This window comes from Pelobates fuscus, chromosome 2 (assembly GCF_036172605.1).
Source record: "Pelobates fuscus isolate aPelFus1 chromosome 2, aPelFus1.pri, whole genome shotgun sequence".
Taxonomy (NCBI): Eukaryota; Metazoa; Chordata; class Amphibia; order Anura; family Pelobatidae; genus Pelobates; species Pelobates fuscus.
Genome location: NC_086318.1, coordinates 176,218,124 through 176,238,616, shown reverse-complemented (window position 1 = coordinate 176,238,616; position 20,493 = coordinate 176,218,124). Strand labels below are relative to the sequence as shown.

Sequence of the window (20,493 nt, the reverse complement as noted above, 5' to 3'; positions counted from 1 at the left end):
AGTAGGACACACTGGCAAATAGATGAAAGGTATGTAGCAGGACAGAGAGTAGACTGACAACACTGCAATGAAGTGAACACACCACGACTAACCATGTGATCAAACTGCAGATAGAGTACCACTAGCTCAACATACCTGCAGCTGAACATTTAAGTATTATGGTGACTGACACTAGCAAATAAAAGAAAAATTTTCAGCTTCGATAGGTCTTATAGTGGAATAAATATTTTCTCTAGAGTATACCTGTCAAGTAGAGATGTCCCGAACAGTTCGCCGGGAACTGTTCGCCAGCGAACATAGCTTGTTCTAGGTCGCCGCGGTGGGCGAACATATGCGATGTTCGGTCCGCCCCCTATTCGTCATGGAGGTGGGAGGGTCTGGGATGGAGGGTCTGCTGCTGATTGGCTGGAATGTTTCTGCTGACTGTGAGGTACAGGGTCAAAGTTTACTCAATGATGACGAATAGGGGGCGGACCGAACATCGCATATGTTCACCCGCCGCGGCGACCGCGAACACGTTATGTTCGCCGGCGAACAGTTCCTGGCGAACTGTTCGGGAAATCTCTACTGTCAAGTTATAGACAACTGCCTAGCAAGCTACACAGTTTAGAGGTCAAATATAACAAATATAACATTGAATACATCGGGGTTGTGCAATCCAGAGTAAAGCCATTATTTATCACTTTAAATTTACATAATAAACCCCAACTATGCCAAGCTTGATATTTTGTTAGTTATGCTGTAACAAGAAAAGGAAACAAAATAAAATTAGTCCGAAATATAATTGCTGCCAGAGCCAAGTTACACTAGACTTTTATGCAGGTGAGCTAATGAAATCTCTGGGAAAAGTCCAGAGTGTTCAACATGGCAACAGTCACACAGGGTAGAGTTAGAAAATGATGGAAGCATGCCAAATGTTATTGTTGCCCAGTTCAATTTGCGAGTGTCTGGGCTAATTCAGTTTTCCATCCAGGCAGGACATCACAACATAATTTCAAGAAATCCTTTATTTCCTTCACAATCTTCCTAAGGCACAAATGATGACTCTTGTTGGTATACAATTTATTTTTCCATTGAAATGTAGGAGATGAGAATGGTTAGATGGCTCATTTGTGTTTTTGGAATCTCTGTAGCACCCGAAGTGTATCACTGTAAGGAAATGTAGGTATTATCTGGATTAACTGGCATTGAGCTAGTAGATAATAGCATACGTGTGGTTGGCTGTGTGAATATGGATGCCGGGATTAACCTACAAACAAAATTACAGTTAAGTATATTGAGGCTATAAAATAAAGAGCTTAGACAATAAGCCCCAGGAAGAATATAAAGTAGCAGGAAAACCTATAAGTGAGATTAAAAGGCAGAAGGCAGAAGGTGGAAGGAGAACCTATAGTGTTTAGTGTTTTTGCCAATGATATACGGCAGGTTGCTTCCACATTGTCATTTTCTGAAGTTCTACCTGTGCATAACACTCAGAATGACAGGCGGATGCGTATTAGGGACTTTAACTTGTGGCTTGGTGAATGGTGTCGGGAACAAGGATTTGGCTTTATTGCTCATGGTAGCTCTGTTTGGAATGGAAATAAACTGTACAAAAAAGATGGTTTGCATCTTTCTCAAAAGGGAACAAATGTTCTCAGTGAGCAGTTCAGAGGTTTTGCTAGGATGTATTTAAACTAGGGAGGGGGGCAAAAGGGTGATAAAACATCAATCCAATTGTCCCCCAAAACAAGGACAGAAGGTGCCTGTAGCAAGTGTGTTAAAAAATTATAAGCTTAGAGTCATGTCTACAAATGCTCGCAGTTTAGGGAATAAGATCCATGAACTTGTGGCAATAATGGCAACTGATAGTGTAGATTTAGTTGCTGTTACTGAGACATGGTATAATGAGAAAAATGACTGGGACATAGCAATACCAGGGTACTCTTTATATAGAAAAGACAGGGAAGGCAAGAAAGGGGGAGGGGTGGCCCTGTATGTAAAGAATAGCATAAAATCTAGCCTAATAAAGGTTAGTGAGGCGAACATAGAGTCAGTTTGGGTTACGTTAGAATTTGGTAATCACACAGTAACTCGTGTAGGTGTGATTTATAGGCCCCCAGGACAAATTGAAGAGTTAGATAATCTACTAGTTGAAGAAATAGCTAAAATTACAATGAAGGGGGAAGTTATCATCATGGGTGACTTTAATCTTCCTGATGTAAATTGGAAAACAAAAATAGCTACTTGTGCCAGGAGCACACATATTCTAAACTCCCTACTGGGATTGTCTCTAAAACAAGTCGTTGAGGAGCCAACTCGTAAAGAGGCCATACTAGATTTAGTGTTAACAAATGGAGATTTGGTATCAGATATTACTGTAGGTGAAAGTTTAGGATCCAGTGATCATCAGTCAGTGTGGTTTAATATAAGAACAGTGACCGAATCACACCACACAAAAACAAAAGTTTTAGACTTTAGAAAAACAGACTTTTCCAAAATTAGAATATGTGTAAAGGAGTCATTATCAGACTGGAGCAATTTAAATGGAGTCCAAAAGAAATGGGATTATTTAAAAGTTGCACTACTGAAGGCGACAGAAAATTGCATTAGGCTTGTCAGTAAAAGCAAAAAATTCAAGAAACCACTGTGGTACTCCACAGATGTAGCCAAAATAGTAAAAAAACAAAAAGTTAGCATTTAGTAATTATAAAAAAAACCAGAGTGAGGAAGACAGAATGACCTTTAAGATTAGGCAGAAAGAGGCTAAGCAAGTTATAAGAGCTTCCAAATTACACACAGAAGAGAAAATAGCACAGTCAGTAAAAAAGGGGGACAAAACTTTTTTTAGATACATAAATGAGAAAAGAAAAGTAAAACAAGGATTAGTTAGATTAAAATCAAAAGAAGGAAGGTATGTAGATGAGGATAAAGGTCTAGCTGACTGCCTCAATGAATATTTTTGTTCGGTATTTACAGATGAAAATGAAGGAAAGGGACCTCAGTTAAGAAAAAGGATAAATGAGTCATTTATTACACGTGAGTTTACAGAGGAAGAGGTTCTATTTCAACTGTCAAAAGTAAAGACAAATAAGTCAATGGGACCTGATGGAATACATCCAAAGCTATTAAAAGAGCTTAGTGGTGTACTAGCAAAACCATTAACAGATTTATTTAACCAATCATTGATAACAGGAGTAGTCCCAGAAGATTGGAAGTTAGCAAATGTTGTGCCCATTCACAAGAAAGGTAATAGGGAGGAGTCGGGCAACTACAGGCCAGTAAGCCTAACTTCAGTAGTGGGGAAAGTGATGGAAACCATGTTAAAGGATAGGATTGTTGAACATCTAAAAACACATGGATTTCAAGATCAGAGACAACATGGGTTTACTTCAGGGAGATCATGCCAAACTAATCTTATTGATTTTTTTGATTGGGTAACTAAAATTATAGATCAGGGTGGTGCAGTAGACATTGCTTACCTCGATTTCAGTAAGGCTTTTGACACTGTTGCACATAGAAGGCTTATCAACAAACTACAATCTTTGAGTTTGGATTCCAATATTGTTGAATGGGTAAGGCAGTGGCTGAGTGACAGGCAACAGAGGGTTGTAGTCAATGGAGTATATTCAAAGCTTGGGCTTGTCACCAGTGGGGTACCTCAGGGATCTGTACTTGGACCCATTCTCTTTAATATTTTTATTAGTGATATTGCAGAAGGTCTTGATGGTAAGGTGTGTCTTTTTGCGGATGATACTAAGATATGTAACAGGGTTGATGTTCCAGGAGGGATAAGCCAAATGGCAAATGATTTAGGTAAACTAGAAAAATGGTCAGAGTTGTGGCAACTGACATTTAATGTGGATAAGTGCAAGATAATGCATCTTGGACGTAAAAACCCAAGGGCAGAGTACAGAATATTTGATAGAGTCCTAACCTCAACATCTGAGGAAAGGGATTTAGGGGTGATTATTTCTGATGACTTAAAGGTAGGCAGACAATGTAGTAGAGCAGCAGGAAATGCTAGCAGAATACTTGGTTGTATAGGGAGAGGTATTAGCAGTAGAAAGAGGGAAGTGCTCATGCCATTGTACAGAACACTGGTGAGACCTCACTTGGAGTACTGTACACAGTACTGGAGACCCTATCTTCAGAAGGATATTGATACCTTAGAGAGAGTTCAAAGAAGGGCTACTAAACTGGTTCATGGATTGCAGGATAAAACTTACCAGGAAAGGTTAAAGGATCTTAACATGTATAGCATGGAGGAAAGACGAGACAGGGGGGATATGATAGAAACATTTAAATACATAAAGGGAATCAACACAGTAAAGGAGGAGACTATATTTAAAAGAAGAAAAACTACCACAACAAGAGGACATAGTCTTAAATTAGAGGGACAAAGGTTTAAAAATAATATCAGGAAGTATTACCGTATATACTCGAGTATAAGCCGACCCGAATATAAGCCGAGGCCCCTAATTTTACCCAAAAAAACTGGGAAAACTTATTGACTCGAGTATAAGACTAGGGTGGGAAATGCAGCAGCTGCTGGTAAATTTCTAAATAAAATTAGATCCTAAAAAAATTATATTAATTGAATATTTATTTACAGTGTGTGTATATAATGAATGCAGTGTGTGTGTATGAGAATGCAGTGTGTGTGTATGAGAATGCAGTGTGTGTGTATGAGTGCAGTGTGTGTGTATGAGTGCAGTGTGTGTGTATGAATGCAGTGTGTGTGCATGAATGCAGTGTGTGTGCATGAATGCAGTGTGTGTGCATGAATGCAGTGTGTGTGTGTGCATGAATGCAGTGTGTGTGTATGAGTGCAGTGTGTGTGTGTGTGTGTGTGTGTGTGTATGAGTGCAGTGTGTGTGTATGAGTGCAGTGTGTGTGTATGAATGCAGTGTGCATGTATGAATGCTGTGTGTATGAATGCAGTGTGTGTGAATGCAGTGTGTGTGTGTATGAGTGCAGTTTGCGTGTATGAATGCAGTGTGCGTGTATGAATGCAGTGTGTGTGTATGAATGCTGTGTGTGTGTGCATGAATGCAGTGTGTGTGTGTATGAGTGCAGTGTGTGTGTGTATGAGTGCAGTGTGTGTATGTGTGTGTGTAATGCAGAGTGTGATGCAGAGCCTTGGTGGGGGGTGGGCATTTTTATTTTTTAATTATTATTTTAATATTTTTTTTGTTTCATTACATTTTTTTATTATTATAATTTTTTTATTTTATTATTATTTTTTATTTTATTATTATTTTTATTTCATTATTATTATTTTTTTATTATTATTATTAATATATATAAATTTTTTCGTCCCCCCTCCCTGCTTGCTAGCTGGCCAGGGAGGGGGGCTCTCCTTCCCTGGTGGTCCAGTGGATGGGCACTGTGTAGGAGGGGGCTGTGGGGGCTGCAGAGAGATGTTACTTACCTTTCCTGCAGCTCCTGTCAGCTCTCTCCTCCTCCGCCGGTCCGTTCAGCACCTCGGTCAGCTCCCAGTGTAAATCTCGCGAGAGCCGCGGCTCTCGCGAGATTTACACTGTGAGCTGACAGAAGAGCTGAACGGACCGGCGGAGGAGGAGAGAGCTGACAGGAGCTGCAGGAAAGGTATGTAACATCTCTCTGCAGCCCCCACAGCCCCTGTCTGTATTATGGCAATGCAAATTGCCATAATACAGACAATTGACTCGAGTATAAGCCGAGTTGGGGTTTTTCAGCACAAAAAATGTGCTGAAAAACTCGGCTTATACTCGAGTATATACGGTACTTTACTGAGAGGGTAGTGGATGCATGGAATAGCCTTCCAGCTGAAGTGGTAGAGGTTAACACAGTAAAGGAGTTTAAGCATGCGTGGGATAGGCATAAGGCTATCCTAACTATAAGATAAGGCCAGGGACTAATGAAAGTATTTAGAAAACTGGGCAGACTAGATGGGCCGAATGGTTCTTATCTGCCGTCACATTCTATGTTTCTATGTTTCTATGTTTCTATAAACAAAATTATAGGTAATTATAAGGAGCGATAATAGAAAACAAGAGTTAGGCAATATGCCCTAGAAAAGTTTAAGGCAACAGGGAATCAATTTAGGTGAATCAAGATAAGGAAAACCTATGAGTAAAACTATAGGTTCCAGGTAGACAAAATACAACTAGACAGAACTAAACAGAAATATAAAGGATTAAGTAATAGAGGTTAGTTTAGACATTAAGGTGATCAGCCTCTTTGTTTTGGAGGCAGAACTGCAGTTTCAGATAGTTATAACAGGGTCTCTCAGGGTAGTGGCAAATATTAGGAATGTTTGTAATATCCAGGTTGGTTGCATAGTTTCTGGTAGGTGTACAGTAGGTTAGAACCATAGCAATAAGGAATCAAAGTCCAGTATGGAATAAGCAGATAGATATTGAAGATCAGATTGTCCCCAAGCGTATTGATAGTAAGCAGATTGGGAATGTAGCAGGTTGGTATTGAAGATCAGGTTGTCCCCAAGTGTATTGATAGTAAGCAGATTGGGAATGTAGTCGTTTGAAAGGATAAATCAGGTTGGTTCAATGATATCCAGAATATAGCAGGTTTTCTCAGTAGGAGCCAGGATCAGAAGTCTTGTCAGGATCAGAACATAAACTTCAATCAATGTAAAGGCAAATTCAACCAATGTAAAGGCAAAACCACCTATTAGCAGCAAATGTGGACTATAATTAAATATAAAAGGGGTGGACCTGCCATTGTCCATCCCCCATATTCTGCCAAGGTTCCACATGTTCCTAGGGGTACCCAAGCACTTAGTCATGCCCACAATATAAAACTAGTCTACTCTCCTAATATCATTCAACACTAATAAAAAGGGGGTCCCAATTAATTTAGTACCTGTAGAACAAAATTACACTTACATTAGATGTCCCCCAAAAAGGGCAAAAAGAGAAAAGAAAAAAAAGACTTGATAATAAAAAAATGTTATGTCAAAAAATAATCCAAGTTGTCCCGACATGGGCCCCAATGCAGACTGAACATGCAGTGAGAGCACTCGGACAAGTAAGTATCACTTATCTCGAAACTTGCGTGGTAGGGTTTGGGGGGGAAACTAGGTCCCCTCCCAGCTTAATATAGACATTTTAGATGGCTCACTAACAAAAATGTATTCAATTAAAATATAATCCAGAACAAGAGCAGTGTATCTTATTTACACAGACTGATTTGTAAACACAATAATTGTAGTTTAACCCCTTAAGGAAGTACACAGCTTCAGAAGCTTGTCTTACGCTTAATTTTTTGCATTTTCTTGCTGTTTGCGTTCAACTGCAATTTGCATCTCTCTCGTTTATTGCACTGACACATATTATATACCGTTTTTTAAAGGACAGAAAGGGCTTTAATTTGATGTAACATATATATATATATATATGCTTATATATATATGCTTATTTATTATCAAAAAATACAGAAAAATGCAAAAAAAAGAAAAAAATTGTTTTGTTTTACAGTTTTTGCTATAATAATGTGTGCATAATTAGCACAGGTTAAAGAAAGTAATTAAAAATAAATTCATTTAGTTGTTCTGAATTACAGAATATATAATGTGTCTGGGATTTTAAGTTTTTTTTTGGTAGTTACAGGTCACAAAGCACAAGGAGTAAAATAAACTTTTAATGTGGAGCAATTTTAGAATTTGCTATGTTTATCTTGTAAGCGTAATAGCCATAAAAGAAAACAAAATTGCCACACAAAAGTATATATTTATATAAAGTAGACATCACAGGCTATTTACCTAAGGTTGTTTTGACACTTTCTACGTAGTCGTTTCACCGCCAACCTCTTCTAAATATTGGAGTAAAATTGTGTTTTTTTTGTTTTTTGGCACACAAACTTATACCAAAGAACTTCTCATGTGTATTTTGTAAAGTTGGTGTGTGCTATTCCTGTACAAAGTTTTATTTTGTGTTCAGTTACATCTGCTGAGTAAAATGACACCCCCATTGTATGTCTTTGGCACTATTTCGTGAAGCTACAGTGCCATATGAGACCTGTCCTTTTCAGTATTCACAGTCGAATTTTGAGAGACGGATTTAATGAGCCTATGATTCCATTTAGGGTATTATAACAGTTTGACTGTTGAAAAAAAAAACCACAAAGGCCTACCATTTGTAAAAGTAGACACTCCAGGGTATATCATATGGTGCATATTGTGCCTTAACATGCCCCCATTTTTTCACCAATATATGCCAAAGTATGTGGAAAAAAATTATTTTGGGCATTTTTTACATACGGATTACATTTTTGCTGGGCATTTTGTATATTTCATATGTGCCACTAAGTTCAAACCCCCCAAATTATGCTCAGCTAAGTCTTCTGAGTAAAATGACACCCCCATTGTATGTCTTTGGCAATATCTTGTGAAGTTACAGTGCTGTAAAAGAGACGTGACAAGTTTACGTTTTTAAGTGTGAATTTTCATGGAGGGTTTTGATGCTTCCGTGTTCCACTTTGGAGCACTTGAGCAGGCTACATATTACAACTACACCATAAAGGCAATCCATTTCTTAAAGAACACATGCCAGGGTATTTCAAAAGGCATATTTTGAACCTTAGTGTGGGATCATTTTTCTGCTAGCTTGTACCAAGTGTAATAAGCATTTTTCTACCTTTTTGACACACAAAGTGAGTTTGCACAGTATATTTTGCAAACCATATGTGTACTACCACTGTATAATACTTCATATGTTGCTCAGCTATGTCTGCTGAGTACAAAAATACCCCCGTATGTACCTTTGCCAGGTATATGTGGACATTGGAGGGGCACATTTGGGACAACGCCATTCCAGATTTTTTTCAAACTTTAAATTTTGGGGCTGTGCCCATGTCCCATTTTAGAATATTTTACCAGGCTATATAATCCAAATACCCCATAAAGGCATACCATTTCTTAAAGAAGACATCCCAGGGTATTTCAAAAGGCATATTTTGAACCTTAGCGTGGGATCATTTTTCCGCTAACTTGTACCAAGTGTAGTGTAATAAGCGTTATTTCTGCCTTTTTGACACACAAAGTGAGTTTTCACAGTATATTTTGCAAACCTTATGTGTGCTACAACTGCATAATACTTCATATGTTGCCCAGCTATATCGGCTGAGTACAGCAATACCCCCGTATGTACCTTTGCCAGGTATATGTGGACATTGGAGGGGCACATATGGGACATAGCCATTCCAGGTTTTTTTTCAAACTTAAAATTTTTGCGCTGTGCCCATGTCCCATTCTAGAGTATTTTACCAGGCTATATAAACCAAATACCCCATAAAGCTATACCATTTCTTAAATAAGACATCCCAGGGTATTTCAAAAGGCATATTTTGATCCTTAGCATGGGATCATTTTTCCGCTAGCTTGTACCAAGTGTAGTGGTATTAAGCATATTTTCTGCCTTTTTGACACACAAAGTGAGCTTGCGCAGTATATTTTGAAAACCTTATGTGTGCTATGACTGTATAATACTTCATATGTTGCTCGGCTATGTCGTCTGAGTACAGCAATACCCCCGTATGTACCTTTGCCAGATATATGTGGATGTTGAAGGGGCACATTTGAGACGCAGCCATTCAGTTTTTTTCTAACTTTGAAGTTTTACGCTGTGTCCATGTTCCATTTTGGAGTAGTTTAGATGGTTGGTTATTGAAACTTCCCCACAAACACATACTATTTATTAAATAATACACCCTGGGGTAATTCAAAAGGCATATTTTGAACCTTAGCGTGGGATCATTTTTTCTCTAGTTTGTTCCAGGTGTAGTGGTAATGAGCATTTTTTAATGTATTTTTTTTACTTTTTAAACTTTTTAAACTTTTTTAAACTAGTTTTTAAACTTTTGTTTTGCTTTATTATTTTTTTAAACTTTCCTAAACTTTCTTAAAACTTTTTATTACAGATTTAACATTTTTCTAAGCTTTTTTTTACAGTTAACCCCTAACTAGCAGTAAGCAGCACTAACTGTAAATTCCCCATTTTCCCATAACTCCCACCCACCCCAGCTAGCAAAATACATAATTATAAAATATTTAAATGAATTAATTAAATAAATTGAACCCCTTAGGGTTAATACATAAATAAAAGGTAATCATCAGGGGTTAAAACAAATTAGATCACAGTATAATACTGTGAGCTGTATTTTGATCACTGTATACAGTGATCGACTGGCCCAAATCTATGGAACTGTTTTGGGCAGGAAAATGTGCTTGCGGTCGGTCATAAAGGACTTCCGGCTATCTTTTTATCCACTGGAGGGATTGGTATGATTTTTGAGAGTGTTTATGTTTAAAGAATGCTGAGTTTAAATATGTAATTGTTATGGAGATTGGATGTATGGTTTTAAAGTTACAGGGTATGTGGAAAAACTGTATTTTTACTGTCTGTGATAATTATGTTAAACCATTGTGTAACATAATTGTATCACAGGCAGAGGGGAGGATTTTGTGTGTAAATGCTGGGAGTGTCTTCTGTAATGTAAGTGTGTGATTGGTTATTTTGTAACACCCTGTGGGTTGTCCTACCTAAGGAAAACTGTCATAAAAGAAGGTTCTTTTGGTGCCATTAAACAGATCACTGATTGGGGGTATTTACTGTATGCTGATAGAGACTGATTGCTAGGAGTGTAAGCCGCTTGGATGCTTTCCCTATTCGTCTGCTAGCAGCTATTCGTGAGGTTCCGGTTCGGGAGTTTGGAGTGCTAGTTTGTATGCAGTTCAGGAGTTGGGAGCATTCCCTTGTATTCAGTTAGGGAGTTTGGTGTTCTACAGTAGCTGTGCCTGTATCTCTGGAAGGGGAAGATCTTCTAAACGGCGGTTTAACCCCTTTTATGCCTGGGGGTGCCGTTACTTATATCTCCCCTGTCTTGTCTTTCCTCCAAGTTATACATGTTAAGGTCCTTTAACCTTTTGTGGTAAGTTTTACCCTGCAATCCATTAACCAATTTAGTAGCCATTCTCTGAATTATCTCCAAAGTATCAATATCCTTCTAAAGATATGGTCTCCAGTACTGCGTACAATACTCCAAGTGAGGTCTCACCAGTGTTCTGTACAATGGAATGAGCATTTCCCTCTTTATATTGCTAATACCTCTCCCTATACAACCAAGCATTCTGCTAGCATTTCCTGCTGCTCTATAACATTGTCTGCCTAGCTTTAAGTTATCTGAAATAATTATTATGAAATTCCTTTCCTCAGATGTTGAGGTTAGGACTGTATCAACTATTCTCTACTCTGCCCTAGAGTTTTTAAGCCCAAAATGCTTTATCCTGCACTTATCCACATTAAATGTCAGTTTCCACAGCTTATGGTTTTGCTAGTACACCACTAAGTTATTTTATTAACTTTGGGTGTATTCCATCAGGCCACATTGACTTATTTGTCTTTACTTTAGTCAGCTGATATGCAATATCTTTCTCTGTAAACATGTAACAATTTTTTTTTTACTGAGATTCCTTTCTATCATTTTCATCTATAAATACAGAACAAAAATAATAATTGAGACAGTCAGCTAGACCTTTATCCTCTTATACATACCTTCCTTCTTTTGTTTTTAGTCTAACTAATCCTTGTTGTACTTTCCTTTTCTCATTTACATATTTAAAAAAAATGTTTTACACACCTTTTTTTCTGACTGGGCTAATTTCTGTACAATATTTTGCTCATACTGACAATCCTAAGGCAATTTTCTGTTGCCCTCAGTAGTGCAATTTTTAAATAATCCCATTTCATCTGGACTCTATTTAAACCGCTGCAGTCTGATAATGACTCCTTTACGCATATTCTAATTTTTTAAAAAGTCTGTTCTTCTAAAATCTAAAACTTCTGTTGTTGTGTGGTGTGACTCAGTCACCGTTCTTATATTAAACCACTACGACAGGTTATCACTAGATTCTAAACTTTTACCGACAGTAAGTTCTGATATCAAATCTCCATTTGTTCACACTAAATCTCGTATGGGCTCCTTACGAGTTGGCTCCTCAATGACTTGTTTTAGAGATAATCCCAGTAGGGAGTTTAGAATACATGTACTCCTGACAGAAACAGGTGGTTTTCCAATTCACATCTGGAAGATTAAAGTCACCCATGATGATAACTTCTCCTTCAATGTAATTTTAGCTCTCTCGTCAACTAGTAGATTATCTAACTCTTCTATTTGTCTAGGGGGCCTATATATCACACCTACACGAGTTACTGTGTGCTTACCTTTAAAAGATCATTTCTAGGGTAATTGTTTGCTGATTTAGTAATTATTATTGGGAGATGTTGTGGAGTTATAAAGTGAATTATTTTAAAATAATTTACTACACTATATTTTCCACTTCCTGCTTTACCTGTGACCTGGATGTTGTATTTAGTCCTCAGCTTAGTTCTAAACAGTTCCTTTCATTAATAGCTTGCAAGACCTTTATTTATATACATGAAATAGCAGCCTAATTGTCAATGCAGCTATAATCTTTATGCCTCTAACTTTTCAATCAAATTTAAGTGAATTTGATTAAGAATTGAAAAAAAATCAAATTTAATCAACTTTGAATGAAACCTCATATATTCATTGATGCAACTTAGCTATAAGTAATACGACTCAGCAGTGACATGTTAACCCCTTAAGGACAGAGCTTCAGAAGCTTGTCTTTCACTTAATGACAACGGCATTTTTTGCATTTTTAGCTATTTGCGTTCAACTGCAATTTGCATTTTACTAATTTATTGCACCGACACATATTATATACCGTTTTTTAAAGGACAGAAAGGGCTTTAATTTGATGTAACACATGTATATATAAATGCTTATTTATTATAAAAAAAATACAGAAATATGCAAAAAAATGAATTTTTGTGTGTTTTTTTTACAGTTTTTGCAATAATAATGTGTACATAATTAGTGCAGGTTAAGGAAAGTAATTAAAAATAAATTCATTTAGTTGTTCTGAATTACAGAATATATAATGTGTCTGGGATTTTCAGTTTTTTTTGGTAGTTACAGGTCACAAAGCACAAGGAGTAAAATAAACTTTTTATGTGGAGCGATTTTAGAATTTGGTATGTTTGTCTTGTAAGCCTAATAGCCATAAAAGAAAACAAAATTGCCACACAAAAGTATATATTTATATAAAGTAGACACCACAGGCTATTTACCTAAGGTTGTTTTGACACTTTCTACGTAGCCATTTTACCGCCAACCTCTGCTAAATATTGGAGTAAAATTGTGTTTTTTGGGGGTTTTCGCACACAAACTTATAACAAAGAACTTCTCATGTGTATTTTGTAAATTTGGTGTGTGCTATTCCTGTACAAAGTTTTATTATGTGTTCAGTTACTTCTGCTGAGTACAACGGTACCCCCATTGTATGTCTTTGGCACTATTTCGTGAAGCTACAGTGCCATATAGGAGACCTGTCCTTTTCAGTATTCACAGTAGAATTTTGAGAGACGGATTTAATGAGCCTATGCTTCCATTTGGGGTATTATAACAGTTTTACTGTTCAAAACACCCCACAAAGGCCTACCATTTGTAAAAGAAGACACTCCAGGGTATCTCATAAGGTGCATATTGTGCCTTAACATGCCCCCATTTTTTTACCATTACATGCCAAAGTATGTGGTAAAAAATAATTTTGTGCATTTTTTACATACGGATTGCATTTTTGCTGGGCATTTTGTATATTTCATGTGTGCCACTAAGTTCAAACCCCCCAAATTATGCTCAGCTAAGTCTTCTGAGTAAAAGGACACCCCCATAGTATGTCTATGGCACTATTTTGTGAAGCTACAGTGCCATATAGGAGACCAAGCCATATCAGTTTTGACCGAACTTTGAATTTTGACGCCGGGCCTATGTGCAATTTCCAAGCATCTTTGCAGGTTTTAAATTCAAACTACCCCACAAAGGCCTACCATTTCTTAAAGTAGACATCCCAGGGTATTTCAAAAGGCATATTTTGAACCTTAGCGTGGGATCATTTTTCCGCTAGCTTGTACCAGGTGTAGTGGTAATAAGCGTTTTTTCTGCCTTTTTGACACACAAAGTGAGTTTGCACAGTATATTTTGCAAACCTTATGTGTACTACCACTGTATAATACTTCATATGTTGCTCAGCTATGTCTGCTGAGTACAAAAATACCCCCGTATGTACCTTTGCCAGGTATATGTGGACATCGGAGGGGCACATTTGGGACACAGCCATTCCATTTTTTTTCAAACTTTAAATTTTTACGCTGTGCCCATGTCCCATTTTAGAGTATTTTACCAGGCTATATAAACCAAATACCCCATAAAGCCATACCATTTCTTAAAGAAGACATCCCAGGGTATTTCAAAAGGCATATTTTGAACCTTAGCGTGGGATCATTTTTCCGCTAGCTTGTACCAGGTGTAGTGGTAATGAGCGTTATTAAATGTATTTTTTTACTTTTTAAAACTTTTTTTACTTTTTAAAACTATTTTTTAAACTTTTGTTTTGATTATTCATTTTTTTAAAGTTTCCTAAACTTTCGTAAAACTTTTTTTTACAGATTTAACATTTTTCTAAGCTTTTTTTTTACGTTAACCCCTAACTAGCAGTAAGCAGCACTAACAGTAAATTCCCCATTTTCCCATAACTCCCACCCACCCCAGCTAGCAAAATATTTAATTATACAATATTTAAATTAGTTAATTAAATAAATTTAACCCCTGAGGGTTAAAAAATAAATAAAAGTTAATCGTCAGGGGTTAAAAAAAAAATTAGAACAGTATAATACTGTGATCTGTATTTTGATCACTGTAGGCAGTGATCGACTGGCAGGGAAGGGGTTAATTTTTATTTGGACTGGGTAAAGGGTTTATTTTTTTACATTTTTTACTTAAATGTTATTAAAACTTTTTTTTAACTTAATTTTTTAACTTTTTAAAGCGTATTTTTAAACTTTTTTTAACGTTAACCCCTAGTTAGCGTAATACTAAATCCCCCAATTCCCCACTAACTTCCACCCTCCCCAGCTAGCTAAATTTATAATTCTAAAATATTTAAATTAATTAATTAAATAAATTGAACCCCTGAGGGTTAAAAAAAAAAAGAATTAACCCTCAGGGGTTAAAAAAAAATCAGATCTTAGTAAAATGTAATCCCTGCCAATTGATCACTGTAGTCAGTGATCAATTGGCAGGGAAGGGGTTAATTTTTTATTAAAATGGGTAAAGGGGGGGTAAAGGGGGGGGATTTTAATTTGACTATATTTTCTTTCCACCAGGGGGCAGGATCACTGAAGATCCGGCTCCCTGCACTTCACACAGAACCAGGAAGTGCAGGGAGGCGGAGGTGAGTATAGAGAGCACATGTGCCCGCTCTGACATGCTGTCAGAGCGGGCACATGTACTGGGGCAGCCCGATCGGGTGCTCCCGGTCTGCCTCTAATGCAGAGGCAGACCGGAGCACCATTAACCCCGCGATCGCCGCGATTGCGGCGATCTGGGGTTAATTTTAACGGGTGACGGACGAGGTCCGTCACTCGTCATTAACGCATTCCCCTGAGTGACGGACCTCGTCCGTCACTCGTCGTTAAGGGGTTTAATGTGACAATCAATGAGTAGCATATAAGAATTAAAGAAAGAGGTTCACCACCTGTCGTTTTAAGTTGTTTGGGCAAAGCTGAAATAAAAAGAACATAGATGTAACATATTTGCCATCTTTATTTTAATTTTTATTTTTTTATAACAGACTATACTTTATTAAAAAAAATATTAATTATTACATATTGTATCGGATGATATGTGTAAATTGTATTCCTCTTTTTTAGTTTTTTTATGTATGTTATTTATATTGTTTCTGTTATGGAAACAAATTTATCTATCATAAAAAAAATAAAAAATAAAAATAAAAATAGCATCGATGAAGAAAAGTGTGTTATTAACATTCTTCAAATTATGACATAAAGGGCATGTTACCTAAAAAACCTTGACTGGGATTATCAAACTAACTTGATTACAAGTTGAATGCAGGTAAAAGATCAGTGAATAACATACTTCTCATAGTTGCAAACCCAGATGGCTATTTTTAAAGGACTCAGTGGACTTAGATTGTCCCAGTTTAAGTCAATTGCTGCAAGTTACTTTGCATCTGACTGAATTGTCTTTAATGTCAACTACATTGTGCAATCAGATATTTTCCACATTCCTGTTAAAATTTTGATAAACCCTCTTCAGCAGGATTGTGATTGCTCAGACATGAGTGCTTCAGATATGGTATACAGTCCCTTTTACCTTTATGTCTTAGCTTATCAGCAGCTACTAACTTACAATGAAAAACAGGTCAAAGATAGCACTCAACTCCCTCATCTTAATTATCGTTTCAAGATTTTGTTTCATCAAAGGAACAATGCGTTCACGGAAGCTCCAAGGTAGGCCAACAGGATTGAATGCTATAAAGGGACAATCCACTGCCCAAATGCCCCAATAAAGCCATGCATGTATTTAATTATGCATTTTTCTTAAACTGGAGAATATCTTTAAACAGCCTGCAAAAGCTGCAGATTTCTTGCCTACAGGCTTTGCAAGCCCTCCCTTGCTTCCCCAGTCAAGACATTCTGTGGCTGTTCAATCACAGATTTCCCAATGCAGCTCAATGAGTAGTGTTTGCAAGGCAGGTGCTCTGAGCAGTTACCTGCCTCTTGAGTTACGTTCCACTAAGCTAAACTACCAGGAAGCAACAGGACCAGTTGTCTGATTGACAGCCAGGGGTATAACAAGGTTCATTTAAGTTCCAAGGTTCCAATTTGTATTTAAATGTGCTCATTTTGTAAAATGAATAAAATAGGAAACACTATTTGTAAAGTATTTGAGGTGTTTGTAGTGTTTCCTTAAATTCGTTTACTAAATAATCACATTTAATTTTAGGTTACCTGGTCTACGAAAAAAGTTTTATAAAGGACCCAATAGTGTAGTCCTGCATTTATTGAAGAACATCAGAATAATCACAAACATTTCGGGCAATCACCCTTTATCAATGATAAATGCCCGTCTCTATTAAATATTGAGCCTGAGCTTCACAGGAATGCATCACTAAACTTCACGTGTATATCATAATAACGATGTCTTTATTTTTAGTCCTAATTACACATTTGATGTCTACAGAAAATGTTATATTTTGGGATAAACAGGGTTTAGAAAGTGGCTTTGTTAATACTATTAATTGACGAATAAATTAAATGTATATATGCAGTACATAATGTAATCAAATTAAAGAGTTAAAAAGGACTTGTATTGATTTATGCTTTTTATAAAACAAGCCAAATTAAGAGAATTTTGTAACAGATTGTTATTTATGCATTATTTTTCTTTTTCTTTATTGGACATAAAATGTTATAGTGTTGTTTATAATGAGCAGAGAGACAACAAAGAACCATCAATACCTAAATAAAATATAGTGCAACGAAATAAACAATGGAAAATGAAAAAGAAAAGATGATATATTTTTCAGTCACAACCAGCGTACTTTAAAAGACAAAAAACACCTGCAATACAAATTTTGTTTTATTCACCACTTACAATGTTGCTAATATAGTAACCATGCTGTACAACCTAGACTAGCAGACGATTACTGAATGAGGCAGTGAAACAAGAGATGCAATCAACATGTTTACACTTTTCAAAGTCAGCTTAATTAGATACTCTGTGTTTCCGGTGGCAGAGCTAACTTTGCTCTGCTAATCACAGTCCAGTTGGGTTATATGCCCAGGATATAACAATTTCCATTGATTTTATTTAGGACTTTAAAGTATTTAATTGGACATGGCCATATAAATAAAACATGAGCATATAAAGGAAGTAATCCATTTCATGTCTTTGTAAAAGACTGTCAATAGCAGGTGTTTGACTTGTTGCCATAAGTAATATCATAAAACATTGATTGCTTGTATGTTTAGGGGGGCACTGCAAGCACCATAACCACATTTGTTCCTTCATTCTTTTCATTGTCGCTTGTAGTAATAAAAAATAAAAATAAAAAAAATGCTAGAACAGAAATGCCTAATTACTCTCCTCTTGTGGCATTGAAGCTATAATTCCAGATAGCCACAGGCAATCGTGAATAATAAATGTACCTACAATATACCACTACTAACTGACCTATACATTTTTTGCCAAAATGAAATAACTTTAAAACAATGAACTTTATTAATAATAGAGCTTTCAGAATTTAATAATACATGTTTCTACATTTTAAATGATGCACGAATATGTAATAGTGCTTATGTTTACCAAAAAAAATTTCTTAATAAAAAATGATTTCTTACTGTGTGTCTTTGATAAGAGGAATGCTTCCCAGTTTAAAGCAAGTCTTTTCACCTCCACAGGATGTCTGTCGTAGGGAAAACTGTTCTGCAAGGTCATATCCTTTGGAAACAGAACTTATGTCATTAAGTATTCAATGTAGCAGTCATTCGTGATACAGACAAAAAGTCCTATTAGATTTATGCATTTGGTTTCAAAGGAATCTCAATTTGTCAGAAGTTTGTGCAATTGGAAATTCATCCGAAATCTTCCAAATTCCAAATTGCCGTATGGACGAATCACAAAGTAAATGAAACAAACACTGAACAAACCATCTAATTTGTTTTGTGATCCAAAGTTTTGTCCATGGCAACCCAAAACAATTATGGGACAACCACTAAATGTTGATTTTATTCACAAATTAATTGAGAAGTAAACAATAGAGGGGAAAAATAGGAATGGTCAATATATATATATATATATATATATATATATATATTTATATATTATCTAATTAATAATATTTATAAAATAGAAATATGTATTTTACTGCTCCCCCTTTATTTCCTCTATTGGTTACTAGGCTTGGAGATTAGTTTCAGTCTGAACAGAAATTTGTCTGCATTCAGGGCGATCCGGTGATTGACTGTAGATCCAATTTACTAGCCATTAAGAGCCAGAATCTCGGACAACCTACTTGCCCAAGCCCAAACTTGCTTGTTATGATTCTTGATTTGGAGTGCTGTTCCTGGTCACTCACAAAAATGGGGATGGAATGGGTAAGAGCCTGTTTTGTTTTAAGTTTTTTAGATTGGGTAATTATTCAGTCTGGTTTGTCACGATGCATGAGAGGTTTGCTCAATCATGTAGGCTAGATCTCCTGTCTAACCAAAAAGTGGAAAACAAAAGATTATTGATTATCAGGGTAGAGCCAGTAAATGTTGATTTTATCGACAACTGACCAATAGAGGAAAAAAGGAGAAGCAGTAAAACAGCCTATTCCTCCAAGCAGGATTTTTCCAGACACCGTGACTGCAGTTACTGAAGCAGACCAGATAAGGATTAAGAACCACTTGGCCATAAGCACATTGCAGATTTTGGACACCTCTTATTTTTTTACATAGGAATGGTTGGGCCAAGCATATTCATGGATCTGTGACCCTTGTCCAACCCCCAAGTCCTAGGTGGCCGCCCAAGATCTCCTTAATCCTGCTCTGAAACATACTAGCCATGATACAGAAAATTTGAGTCACAATAATGCCAAATTGCTTCTCCAAATTATTTTTCATTACTGAAATTTTACCAAGCTTAGCAGTGGTCCTAAAATAGTTTTTTTTGCCAAAATGAATTGGAAGATTCAAATTCTGCACTGCACAAGTTACTCACTTGATCTATGATCTAAATCATAAGAAAATGTACCCATCAGTGTACTACAAAAATCTTTTATAGGTATTATTATGCATACATTTTGCAGTATACTAATTGGTCAATGGTTGCTCAATTTGTCTAAATTGCATGGATGAAATTAGTCCAAACCGAAACGCCACACAGACTAAAACCGAATCGCCTAAATCTAAAAAAATAAAATGTGGACAAATTGTTTAGAACCAAATAAATTTGCCATGCACAACTCTAATTCTTATGATATATCACAAAATCAATGCAATGTATGGACAGAGGATAAATGTTTGCCATCAATCCTTACGAGACCTTATTAAAATGTACTGATACTTACCGGTAATTACTTCATTCAAAAACCTAGAACATTTTTAATATATACTACAATATATTTTGTGTTTTGTGATTTTTTTTTCATTTCCCCTTTTCTCATTTAGGTGGAATAGCAATAAAAAGTAAATATTATTTTTTAAAGGACAGATGTCAGGTAGAGCTTTTTATTTAAAGGGGCACTCTAAGCACCATAACCCCTACATATGTAGTCTTTATGGTGCCTGGAGTCCACATCCCTGGCACTGCCCCACTGTTAATGAAGAGACCATTTTCATTGATTTGACACTTTAATTGATCCCTCAGAGCCTGCTGACCGGACCCTCTTTACAATTATTGCTAAAGCAAAAGTCCCCCCTCCATTTTAACAATTTAATTTTCATCCAACTTTGGACAGAAACATTGTTGTCTAAGGAGTGTCATCTTAACTAATATCACTAATAAAGACGTAGAAATGTATGTATATCTGCTTTAGGGAAATCTATTAAGAAGGGAACGACACAACTAAAAAATACATAA

General features: G+C 36.4%; 1 protein-coding gene across 1 annotated transcript in view; it reads right to left on the bottom strand.

Annotated features, from left to right (window-relative positions):
• LOC134586239 (collagen alpha-1(XIX) chain-like) overlaps nucleotides 1-20,493 on the bottom strand; it is a 378,704-nt gene that overhangs the window by 247,199 nt on the left and 111,012 nt on the right. Inside the window, exon 4 of the mRNA XM_063441732.1 lies at nucleotides 18,270-18,369. Coding sequence (XP_063297802.1) covers nucleotides 18,270-18,369 — 100 coding nt within the window. The remainder of the gene's footprint in view (nucleotides 1-18,269; nucleotides 18,370-20,493) is intronic.